This window comes from Python bivittatus, unplaced genomic scaffold (assembly GCF_059951505.1).
Source record: "Python bivittatus isolate LINGU-HERP-01145 unplaced genomic scaffold, Pbiv_v1 ctg000980_np1212, whole genome shotgun sequence".
NCBI classification, from domain to species: Eukaryota; Metazoa; Chordata; class Lepidosauria; order Squamata; family Pythonidae; genus Python; species Python bivittatus.
The window spans coordinates 66,855,594-66,868,593 of record NW_028277125.1 but is presented as its reverse complement, the minus strand read 5'-3'; the positions used below and the strand labels follow the sequence as shown (position 1 = coordinate 66,868,593).

At 38.1% G+C, this 13,000-nt stretch overlaps 1 protein-coding gene across 1 annotated transcript in view; it reads left to right on the top strand.

The window, feature by feature from the left end:
* Positions 1–987: 987 nt before the first annotated feature.
* The window catches only part of CFAP46 (cilia and flagella associated protein 46), a 108,132-nt gene continuing 96,119 nt past the window's right edge, over positions 988–13,000 (top strand). The window contains exons 1-8 of the mRNA XM_088132589.1: positions 988–1,036; positions 2,355–2,479; positions 2,570–2,701; positions 3,660–3,724; positions 4,260–4,424; positions 6,442–6,565; positions 7,598–7,692; positions 8,733–8,834. Coding sequence (XP_087988715.1) covers positions 988–1,036; positions 2,355–2,479; positions 2,570–2,701; positions 3,660–3,724; positions 4,260–4,424; positions 6,442–6,565; positions 7,598–7,692; positions 8,733–8,834 — 857 coding nt within the window. The remainder of the gene's footprint in view (positions 1,037–2,354; positions 2,480–2,569; positions 2,702–3,659; positions 3,725–4,259; positions 4,425–6,441; positions 6,566–7,597; positions 7,693–8,732; positions 8,835–13,000) is intronic.

Here is a 13,000-nt window from a genome sequence, read left to right as displayed (position 1 = left end):
TACCTAGCTGTAAACATACCTGAGATCAAATGAGGTTACACTAATTATTTATAGAGTTGCAGTTCATATTACAATGATAGCCAAGGGTTTTATTGGTAAGCCCTTCTTGTTGAATAACGTAGGTATTAATCCTCTGTGTTCATATGGTATATGATCTGTAATCTTAGAGAAGATAATTGTATGAATTTCAAAAGTTACTTTTGCAAACTTTTAGATCAGGCAGTAGATGCATTCAGTAGTTTTTTACTGTCCAGCAAATATTGCTTTTATTTTACTTTTAAAATAATTACTGCCTTTCTAAGGATTGTTGGTATACATATTTCAAACAAAGAAATAATAAAATTAGTAAAACAACATTAGTTGTTTGAATAGGCAGCATACAAATAATTAAAATAAATAATAGTGAGACAGCTTAAAAATTATGTGCCTAAATTAAATAGATGTGTTTTTGACACCATTTCAGAAAAGAAAAAGTGTAGAGACAGATTGCAACCCCAGATAAGATGTATGCCCATGTGTCTGGCCAGCACACTTCTGTATAAGCAAAGATACTCTCAAAAGGACCTTTCCCACAGTTTTTAGATTATGAACAGAATCATACTGAACAATGTGGCTTCTTAAGTAGCCAGACCCTAAGCCATTTAGCATTTTAAATTGTAAAATCAATACATTGAACTGGACCTGGAAAACAATTGGCAATCGGTGCTGATCTTTCATTGTGAAAGTAATACAGTTTTCTACTGAGGTGTACTCAGAACTGAGTGCCATGGTACTCAATAGGATTAGTTCTACATAACTGTGAATAGTTTTACAGCCATGGGGTTTTTGCTGTTTGGTTGGTTTTCATTTTCTGCTACAAAATGATCTCACAAATTGGCTGAAAGGTTCCTGGTAAAGGACACTAAAATATTATTTTACTTTTCAGCCTGGACTGTTTTTTCTTCCAGCAGATTGTGAACAAGTTCTGAACAAAATAGGTGAAAAAGCATGGAGATACTGATTAGGCAGCAGCTGTCGGACGCTGAGAGACACCAAAGTAAATGGTTTTACATTCTTTTTAGTATTTATTGTTTTTTTCCAGACATTGAAATAAGTTTTTCCTACAATCAAAAGCATGTTTACAGAGAAGTAAGATCCAAGTCCTTATTTATTCTTAGGTAAGGTTGGTTTCCCCCAGCCTTCCTTTGGATAAGCTTTTTTTTTTTTGTCCAAGTTGACAGTGCTTTGCCCCATATATAACCATCATGGTAAATGGGGAGGTGGAGGATGGGGATAGTATTTGATATTTAAGATGCTGATCACTTGTTATAGGAAACTAAATACCCGTTTGCATGATGAAAATATGGACTCATTTGCAGTTTTCTTGCATGCAAAGTATTAATTCTGTTATTGAACTGTGATTCGCACCAACAGTCATCGTTCCTGGAAAGCTTTTTTAATCCCATTTCTATTTGACACAAAAGGTTAGGCTTGTTTTCAATAATTATTTTCAGTCTATGCATTGGTCATGCAAATTCTCCTTGAGATAGAACAACGTCTATAGCAGTTTTTGGATTAGACCAGGCTTTTAATGAAGAACAATGCTATATGTCTGTGTTTGCATGACACACTTGAACCAGTAACTTGCCAACCACATTTTAATTCAGTGTGGTGTGAAGGCCCAGCTGATAGGTTTAGTTTATGCTTCAGTGTGTGGTACAAACCCTGAAAATTGGTTGAAGTGAGTAAACCGATTAAGGCTATGCAAAGCTTCAAAGGTGCTTTGCTTTGATGATGCTTCAAGCAAAGCACCCCTTCAAATTTTTTTTTTTATCTGCACTCAATCGTTACCGACTCTGCAGTGACTGCTTTGGACAAGTCCTTTGCAGTTTTCAAGGCAAAGTGTTTTGGAAGTGGTTTGCCAGAGCCTCCTTCCTAGGACAGAGCCCAGCTGGCGAGCGCAGGAGGCGGGGTTTCCGTTGCTTTGCGCCCTTTTTTGGCGCGTGCTGTTTTTCGCGCTTACCGGCAACTGCTCCCGACTCCTTTTTGCAAGGCGCTGCCAGCTTGGCAACATCTAAAGAGCAAATGTTCTTGTTGTTGCTGTGCTTTCTGTGGTGTCTGGGTGTCCTCTGGTTTGCCTACAAGGCTACCAGAAGAAACCTTTGAAATGAAGGTTAATGAAGAAAATCTCATCAGTGTTGTTTTTGATAAAAACCATAATGCTGCTTCTGTGGCTCAAAGCATGTCATCAAGGCAAAGCACAACTATCCCTCAGGCTTATTCTTCAAGCTTCTAATTATACTTACTCAAAATTATTTTTATCATCAATATAACTAAATGCAAAAAATTACTTTTCACCTAATATTCTTTTTAAGATGTTGATGCTTTGAAAAGTACTTACAAGTTGATCAAATCAGCACATGATGGAAAATCTGCCCTTGATTCCTTGGAGAGTTTCTCTTTTGACTTGTATGTCTTATGTGCAGAACAAGCATATCAGGTAACAGCGCATTCATTTTGTCGGGGATAACATGTCATTTATTAATATTGTGTAGCTCTTTTCTAAAAAGTGAAATATGTTTCATTTTAGATGGGTTTTCCTGAAATAAGCCATGACTGTCTACAAATGTATTTTAAAGGAAAAGCTCCTGTTAACCAATTCTTGGGTAGAGCATATTTGTGTCAGAGCCAGTTACATACTCCTGTATCTACTGACAATTTGGTGAGCATAAGACTGATTTTGGTATTGTTAATTTAAAGGCTCTTTTTTTGAAAGGGAAATTAAAGGCAATGGTAGATGTAATATATATGGTAAACCCATATTTTAGTTCCCAAAATAAATTAATTGAAGGACATTCATGAAATAAAAGTTTTTTATTTATACTTTTTGTTCTGTGGTCTCTTATATCCCTGAGAGGTCTCTTACATCATTTGTATGATAACATCAGGAAGTATACGGTGTTGTTTTGACAATGTTGTTTGTGTCTTCTAGTGGATGCCCATGCTTCTGCATTATTAGATTATTGAGAATTTGGGCTACGCAAAGCATCTGAAAGGAACCCTTTTCAAAGTGTGTTAGTGCTGGCCTCAAGGCCATAAAGCAAAGTGTCTTGCATGGACAACATACACAGACATCTGGGGCAGTCTTTGTAGGAGCCACACAAGTTTGAGAGTATAGGGTTGCTTTAGTGCTTGAAATATCATCCTTTGGAAAATGTCCCTTTTAAGTACCTCACAAAGCTCTACTGTGAATGGGATTGAGGTAGCTTAAGTGTGTTAAGTGATATTTGCTATAAACTCTTGATTTAACAGACCTCAGTTTATCAGACTTCAGGTGCTTTGCACATTGTCAGGTTCTGCATATGCATAAAATTGTATTTGCTATTTACTCAGGCATAAAATAGTATAAGATGCATGCAAAAGACCATATTTAGCTGTAATGGACATTCTGCTGTAACATACATAATAAATTAAATCAAGAGTTTACTGTTATTACCTATTAACTCAAATAATATATATGTATGAATATTATAAATAGAAAAATATACATATATTTTTGGAGTATGTGGAAGTTGTGAGTTCTGAATTAATAATAGTTTGGGGTGTGTTGGTATTAGAAGAGTGATATATCATAGAGGTTTTATTTCATTTCAAAGTGAAATACTTCTATTACCTTTTAGGAACAATTTGAAAAATTCATTATAAACTTGCTGAAAACAATTGATTTTGCATTAGGTGATCCAAGGTAAGATCTTTCTCATTCCTTTCTGTATGAAGACCTTCTCCCTGATTTCATTCCACAATGTGCTGGAAACAATTATTGTGCCTGACTAAATAAATAAGAACTAGGTCATAGCATGAAAAGTATTGTCCTTTTGTTGGATTATTGGTGGTCTCTGAGCTTGGATGTTTTCTTGCAGATGTTTCATTACCCCACTAGGTAACCTCATCAGTGAGAGGGAGAGTGGAGTTTGCTGGCTGCTAGCCATTTACTGTGCTACACTTTAATGTGGCTATATATTTTATATGCTAAGCCATGGAGCAACAACCAAAGTACTTTAGAAGACATAGGCAAGGCTGAATGCCTGATTTTTAATCACATTTCTGTCAGATATGTTACTGGCTTATACTACTTAGCTAGGCTTCAGGTTATCCATGAATAAAAAAACCCAATATAATAAACTGAGGGTAGAAAGTCTTGATAGGGGAATGTCCTAGATCCATTTCTTGCGTACTTCCATTTGGGGCAATATAATCTTAATATTTGTTTTTTATTCCAGATACTATTTTTTGATATATAATGCTTCAGTTATTTACTGGAAAAATGTAAGACCATTTTTAAAGCCCGGGTTCCGCTATTTTCTTATACCAAGTCTCTCTCAGATTGTGCCTGCATTGAAACATCCAGTTGAAGAAGACAAAGATTGGACAGCAGAACTCATGATGTAAGCTGAGTTCCTATTTAGGGGAAGAATCATTCCATATCAGCAAAATCAACATGATAATTTCTTCTGTGGCACTAATGATGGCTTTTCCTAGGTTATGAATCTATCCATAGGAAGAAAAGAAAAGAAACTGTCCAAGAATTTCTAGTCAATGAGATGCTGGCTCAAATGTAGACTTAATGCCCTATTGTTAATATTGAGCAAACAGCAATTACAACTTAACATTGATTATTAATATAATGTTAATGAAATACTACATAATATCAAGATTTGGAATCAGAAAGCAAGGTGACTTGATTTGACAATAGGATGGGTCAAAACTGCCTCTAGTGTTCTTGAATATTTGTTTATGAATACCAACCACAAAGTTAATGGTTTGAATACAACCTAAAAAGAACATTGAGGTTTTCATGATGTTTTAAAATAACTTTTGAATGATTATGGAAGCTGATCTAATAGAAAACTTCATAGAACCTATTTATGCAAGTCATAGACTCACTATATGATTGCTTTAAAATTAATACAGTAGAAGGCTTGAGGACCTAGCCTTTTTTGTTGTGATAATTTTTTCTCATGATGCATGATTTTCAGTTCAGGGGAATACAAACAAATATCTCCCTATATAAAAACTAATCTGCTGTGCATCTGTTTTGAGGATCTTGACATCTCAAATGCATATCATTCTACTTCATAAAATTACCTCTTAAATACAGATAGTCCTTACTTAATGACCACAATTGGGACCAGCACCTCCATCGCTAAGTGATGCAGTTGTTAAGTGAGACATCACATGACCGTGACGGATTTACAACCTCACTTCTGCCATGATCATTAAGCAAGTCATCTGCGGTTGTTAAGCACAACATCACATGACCACAACTTGCAATTTTACCGCTGGCTTCTCCATTGACTCTGCTTGTTGGAAGCCGGCTATGAAGCGTGCAAATGACAATCGTGTGACTGCAGGACACTGCGACGATCGTAAATGCCTGCTAGTTGTGAAGCACCCAAATCTCGATCATGTGACTGCAAGGACACTCTGGCGGTCATAAGTGTGAGGACCAGTCATAAAGTTACTTTTTCAGTGTTGTTGTAACTTTGAATGGTCACTAAACAGGGCAGTTGTTAAGCAAGGACTACCTGTATATGTTTCAGTTCTACATCTACACATACAAAGTTTGCATAATTGTTACGGTGCTATAAATCTATGTCATAAGGATTAGGTAAACATAATATAATATGTGGACAGAGAGGTCATCCTTTTTATCCTAGCAGAAATGCAGACTATTGGAGAGATTTCTTGGTAAGAGAAAACGAAAGAAAAGCACATTTAACTTTATTCTCCTTCACTGGACAGATTACCAAATTTTCTAAAACATTTTCTGATATATAGCTCAAGTGATTTTAAAAGCCTTTTTGATAGGATTGCAATTTCTTATCATTTTTTTTTTACTATTGTGCCTCTGATTAATTGAGTAACACTTTTCCTATTTTGTTTAATATTGGTAGTTTTGTTTCTTAAAAGGGGTATTCATTATAGTGCATTGTAGTTCTCTAAAAAGCAGCATACATTCTTATCTTCAAAATGTGTATTTTTAAAGATGTAAAATACAGCAGACATAGTAGCCAAATTCTTTAGGCTTATTAATTCAGATTATTTTACTTGGGTGTTCTATTTAAAAAGTCTGGAATAGATGCTAAAGACTTTGCATGCAGTAAGGAAGGCAGAAGATCACACATGAGCTTCAAATATGCCTTTGGTAAAATAGTGGGTTTCAATAACTTTCAAATAAGGCATATAATTATTTGTCAGTATTTTTTATTTATATAGAGACCAAAGTGTTAGTTATAAGAAGAATTTCAAAATAGTATCTTCACTTTCACTATCTTAAGGTTACAAAATAAAGTGCTTTCAAGTTCTCAAAAATTTTGTTATGAAATATAATAAATAATATAAAAGTTTTGTTTACCAATACTTTTCAAAAGGATGTTTAATATAATCCCTTTTTTGTCCCAGAGAATTGCTTGAAAGTTTCCTGGATGCTTCCAGAATTGAAGAAGCCATAACTTTTTCATCCGCTGCAGCCGCATTCATTAAAGAAAATGTTCCAAGGAGATATAAGCATTTATTTTCACTAATGGTAATTTTTGAAAATATGAAATGCAATCTTTCCCTTGATGCTAGCAGAACGCTAGAAAAGTTACACATATAAAAATGTGGTGTTTCACCTGAATTAGTCCAAGATCACGTATAACATTCATCTTGCTTTGTATCCTTCTAGTAATATGGGAAGTTTATAATACATAATAAAAAAGATGAGAAGGATGTATTGCAGTAGAAAACAAACAGAATCAAACATAGAAGAAGAAAAAGTCAGTGTGGTGTAGCAGTTTATTTTCTGTTAGATTTATAGCCTGTCTTTCCTTCAGGAACTCAAAGAGGAGATCCTTTTTTTCCTTCACAACAGCCATTCTGTAGGCTGAAAGCCAGCATAGTGCTGTGGTTAAGGGGTTAGACTGGGAGCACGGAGACCAGGTTCCAGTCCACCTTCAGCCATGGAAGCTGAGGCAAAATGTAAAACCCGAACACTTTAAAGAGCAAGTGAAGCCTGAAGTTACCCAGCTACCTGTAAGCTTTGTAGTGTTATAGAACTAACAGTATAGTACTTCAAACTTCCTTTGTGAATTTGGTCCTGTCCTGCTCTAAATTATATAAGAATCCTTCTGTGGGAAAGTAAAATTGAAAGTAGTTAAAAAGAATCTGATGACATCTTTGTATAATGCTATATTTTAAGGGGAAAAATAAATGTAAGAGTGGTAAATTGATGATTCATCTTGGAAAGGAATATGGTATAGATAGTTTGATATAACAAATTATTTGGTAACTTCATGTTTATTGTTTGGTGACCTGCATAGTTTCACTCAAGGAACCATTTTACACTTGGAAAGATTTTTGTGTTTAGCTTGAAATCTAATTGTTTTGTACTTTAAGAATGCCTATATTGAACATTCAGATCTTGTTTTAAAAATTGGAAAAGTTTCTGCTGTACATAATTAACATATAGAGCCTATAATGAAAATACCAGGGATTTACATTGAATTTCAATATTGGAAATTCTGATTTCTTTTCCTCTTTTCTACTATCTGATGATAGTTATTATAATTGCTTATAGGTACGTCACAAACTAGTGGAATTTTCAGATATAGAAGATAAACTTGAAAGCTCTCTTAGTTTGAATATCATATATAAAATCCAAACAATCAAAGAGTAAGTAGTGGCTTTTACTCATGTGGTTATTGGGTATTTACGTGTTTAAAGATGGACAGATATCTTGGAAATCATAAGTAAAAGAAAATGCACAAATTGAAATTATTTATCTGTTAGATTTATATCCTGCCTTAAGTTCAATAACTCAAGCCAGCATAGGTTGCATTTTTTCCTCCCATTTTTCCCTACAACCTTGGGATGTATATGTAGGTTGGGCTGCGAGTCCAACACTTTAACCACTGTACCACACCTGTTCTTATATTTTAGGATAAATCTAATCTCTTTCTCTTTCTTGGGATACACTTGAACATCCAGCAGCAATACCCTGAGAAGCTTATTACTCAAATGCTTGTTTGGTGAATAGATGGGTGACAAATAGATATTTTATCTTAAAGCAGTCAATTCATTAATGTGTCCCATATAACTAGCATTAACACTGATTGTGTAATGGTATGTGAGAATGACCTTGAGCAACAGGAAGAAAAGCCACAGCCTAGACAATGGTCTGATAAATGAAATCTGAGTCAGAAGGAGGGGTGGGGGTGGAGAAGGCATCTCAGAAGGGACCCTCCCTAGTTTTTGGGAGGGGAGAGGTACTTTCAGACTTGTAAGATTCTGTTAGTGTAACCTTATAATAAAGGTAGTGTAAATATTCATGGCTGCTGCTGCTTCTCTGGACTACTTCAAAGGGCTGACACATTGTCACTAAAAGCAAAATTATGCACTTAGAGACATTCCTTTTACCCCTTACATATCCTAAACTGAATTTGTTATGTTTTATAAAAATCTATCTTCTTGCTTGAAATATAGTTGACTATTTCAATCTAATGACTGAGCAATGTACAGAAGAATCTCAATATAAGCGAACTGCTTTTATATAAATCATTGATATTAATAAAAAAAATAAGAATAAGATGGCCACTTTCTTTGCTAGACCAACTTAATCATTTGGGCATGGAAGTCCCTAAGATGATTGATTGATTGATTGGTTGATTGATAATTTGCAAAATATTACTAATCATCTTATAAATTAATTGCAGGCAATTAGATAAAAATCAGATTCCAGAAGACGTTCCTACAGATTTGAATAATATATATGAACTTCTGGAAGAGTCTAGAAAGCAAGTAAACCGTAATGAAAGGTAAGTTTCATATTTAGCAACATTCTGGAAACTTTTTTTTAAATGTCAGTATTTGTTATTTACCTTATATCCAGATCTGAAAAATAAAGTTGATGCATTTACTTTGTTCAGATATAATCTTAAACTAGGATTTATTTTAAATTTATTTTAAATTTTATTTAAATTTTATTTTAAAATTTATTTATTTTTATTTTTTAATAAAAAAAACAAGTATTTATTTACTTGTTGAGTAAGTTGAGTAATTATATTTGGCCAAATTCTGGTTTGTATCTATGTTAGTATCTATGTTTGTATCTATGTTAGTATCCAGATGTTTCTCCAAACTTCCTAATGACAATGAAAGAATGTTTTCCAGTGTCTTTCTAGGAGCAATTTTTTTCATATTATATGTGTTCTTTGACTGTGACTCTCTGTGTGTGTGTAAAAGGTTATAAGAGGATTGTGAGTATGTATGTGTGTGTGTGTGTGTGTGTGTATGAATGAATGAGAGAGAGAGTGAGTGAGTGAATGAATGAATGAAAAAGATTTTTGTAGAAATGTTTTGTTGGTGTATTTGTTCTATTTTTCTTCTTGTTGGGGGCCTGTGGCTGTGGATGGTGACTTCTGTTTTTTGCTTTTTTAAATGTAAAATATATATTTCTCATGCTTATTGTATGCATTGCTTACATAGTTTTGGATGTGTGTATTTTTTGTTATGGATTTTTTGTCTTCTAAAGGATCATTTGTTGTGGGTGAGTATTCATGGAATGGTTTTATTTTTTTTCTTCGAGATTTATCCTTTGATGTGTGATTGGGTGTTTGTGCATGCTTGTGAATGTGTGTTCAGCAGGCTATTAGTTTTTAGGAAATTCAGAGGGCAATTGTAGGGTTTAGTGTAGAATGTGCATTTACTCGAGTACATTTTTCTGAACTTTTAACAGTTCCTATTCTGAGTAATTGCTTGCATGGGGAGGGGGGATTAGGAGTCCAAACAAACCCCAATTAAGTTAGACAAGTCCATCAGCCACTGTCTAGATTGAAAGCCTTGTATGCTTGCATATTTCCCAATTTAGACCGCCCTGTCCAACCCAGCTTGGATTTATTGCTGATTTAAATAAAGTTTTAGCTGGAACCCTTGGTTAAGAAGAAGACTGTTTATGGAAATAAGAAATGCAGCAGCCTTCCAGTGGGAAAAGTAGCTGAGAGCCAACACTTTGATCATCCCACCCCCAGGCACCTGATGGACCCAGTGTGGTTTCAGAGGGAACTTGGTTTTTTTCCCAAAGCTCTGGCATGCGGTTCGGCCGATGCCCTTGTTGCTGCTTGGAATGATAAGGCAATGGGGGTGCTGGACCAAATTGCGCCGGTACAGACTCTCTGTGCACGTGGATCTTGTAGAGGTTTACCAAGCAGCTCCGAGATATGAAGTAACACAAGAGACACCTAGAGTAGAGAAAGACAAAGAATGAAGCCGATGGAGCACAGGTAAGAGCCTATATTAGGACTTACCTTGTGGTGATAAGAGCGGTGAAGGGTACTTACTTCTCCGCCCTTATTGCATCTGCAGATAGCCATCCAGCAGCCCTGTTTCAAGTGACAGGGTCCCTCCTGGATAAGGAGGAGCTGGGACAGCTCCTGCAGGGCCACTGTGAGGAATATGCTTGGCATCTGTCAGATAAAGTTGGTCGACTTCGCTCGGAGTTGGACTCTGGCTGAGCTGATCCTTTGGAAGTGACTGAGACACATCTGAGCCCTGTTATCTGGGAGGAGTTTGAGCCAGTTGATCCTGAGGAAGTGGACAGGGTCCTTGTGGCTGTGAGCACGGTCACCTGTGTTCTGGATGTGCTTGGCCAGGTTTTTGACAATCAGTGAAGGAGTCAGGCAGCCAGTAGACAATGGGCTAATCCTTAATCTCTAGGTGATGGCTCTCCTCCTGCAGCAGCTGAAGCAGGAACAGGCAATCAAGCTGCCAGGCTCCTCTGATCAAGACTCAGCTGTAAAGAACTTTTGACTTTACATGGTTAAACTCATTTCCTGGGCTCAACCAAACAGAAGGCTCACAGACACACGTCATCTAGATAAGAGTCTTTGTAGCAGACAAGAATGAACCCAAATGAAACAGCTAATGGCCACTGCCAGTGTAAAGGTGAAAGTGTTTATTACACCCACAGTTATTCAAATTGTAGCTCCCCCCCCCCCCCCGTTTTCTCATCAATTAATGGACCTTTTGCACAGCTCTTGGTATCCTTGAATCTGAGGGGTTGTTGAGTATTTACAAAACTGTGAGCTCTGGCCAGAGAAGTTTGTTGTTTGTTTGTTTGTTTATTTAAAAGATTTGCATGGCTGCCCATCTTAAACAATTCTGGGTGGCTCACAATAGCAGTAATACCACTGTGCCTCACTCACTCCTGGTTCGTTAAGGCCTCCCAGGAGGCTGCATGGGGCTGGGTCCAAGCAGTGGTTAATGCCTCTTTGCAGGAGGGGGTGATATCGCCTGCCTTGAAGGAGGCGGTGGTGTGCCTCCTTCTCAAGAGTCCATCCTTGGACCCAGCTGTGTTACACAACTTTCATCCAGTCTTCAACCTTCCCTTATTTGGGGAAGGTTGTTGAGAGGGTGATTGGCACACAGCTTCAGAGGGCCCTGGATGAAGCAGATTATCTGGACCCTTTTAAGTCTGGGTTCAAGCCAGGTTATAGCACTGAGATGGCATTGATCACACTTGCCGATGACCTTTGGAGGGCTTGGGGGGGTGCAACTGTCCTGGCTCTCTTGGAGGCTTTCGATACCATCAATCATGGTATCCTTCTGGAGCAGCTCCATAGGTTGGGAGTGAGAAGCACTGTTTTGCAGTAGCTCTCCTCCTTTTTCGTGGCTTGTTCCAGTCAGTGTTGATGGGCAAGGAGAGGTCAAGCCCTAAGCCCCTACAGTGTGTGGTGCCTCAGGGCTCAGGGCTCTCCCCTCTCCTTTTTAACACCTACATGAAACTGCTGAGTGAGGTCATCCGACAGCATGGGGTACGGTAATATCAGTACCCAGCTATATGCATCTATCCCTGCCCAGGCAGGTGATGTTTTGTGGTGCTGTCCAAGTGCCTGGAGGCTGTAAGGGGAGGATGGGCAGGAACTGACTTCAACTCAACCCTGGCAATGTGATGGAATGGAATTATGAAGGCCACACTCAGGGAGACAAGCATCCTCTTTCGTCTCCAGAAGGGCGAGGAAGAGATAAGAGGATGAATCTGGCACCTCCTTGAGGAATTCACTCTGTTTGCATAGCTACTGTGGGAACAGAGTTTCAGTCTGGGAAGATTCTTGATAGAGGTTGTAGCTAATAAACGTTGCTCAACAGAATTTGCATGGTCTCCTGGAGTTCCTCAGGCTAGGCCTGACATGCAAGACAGACTCTGGGTTTTTGGTTCCCCCAAGGTCTGGTGACTTGTCATCTTTGACTCTGGATGGGGTTGCACTCCCCTGCACTGAGCTGGTGCGCAATTTGGGGTCCTCCTGGTCTCATGGCTCCTGCTTGATGAGCAGGTGGCAGCCATGGCTATGGGAGCCTTTGCACAGATCCATCTTGTGCGCTAGTTGCACCCTTTCCTGGACCAGGAGGCCTTGCTCACAGTCAGTCACGCCTTTGTCATTTCCCATTTGGATTACTGCAATGTGCTTTACACAGGACTGCCCTCGAAGACCACTCGGAAGTTCCAACTGGTCCAGAATGTAGTGGCGCACACAGTACTGGGTGTTCATAGGTTTGGCCACATTACACCTTTATTTCATGAGCTGCACTAGCTCCCAGTTTCCTTCCTGGTGCAATTCAAGGTGCTGGTTATCACTTTTAAAGGTCTACATGGCATGGGACCTGGTTATTTGCGGGACTGCCTCTCCCTAAGAATACCTGCCTGTCCCACTAGATCAGGTAGGACAGGTACACTCCAGATCCCTTCCCTGAAATCCTGCCACCTAGTGGGACCTTGGAAGTGTGCCTTTTTCCGTGGCTGCCTCTACTTTATGGAACAACCTGCCCACCCACCCCCGGCGATTTGGCAGGCCCCCACCCTTTTAGCTTTTCGGAGGCCATCAAGACCTGGCTTTTTACTGAGGCACTGGGATAGGATAAAAAGGAATAGAAAGAATGGAATGAGGGTAATTGGAGCTTGCTGCGGGGCATTCTAAGAGGAAGATTA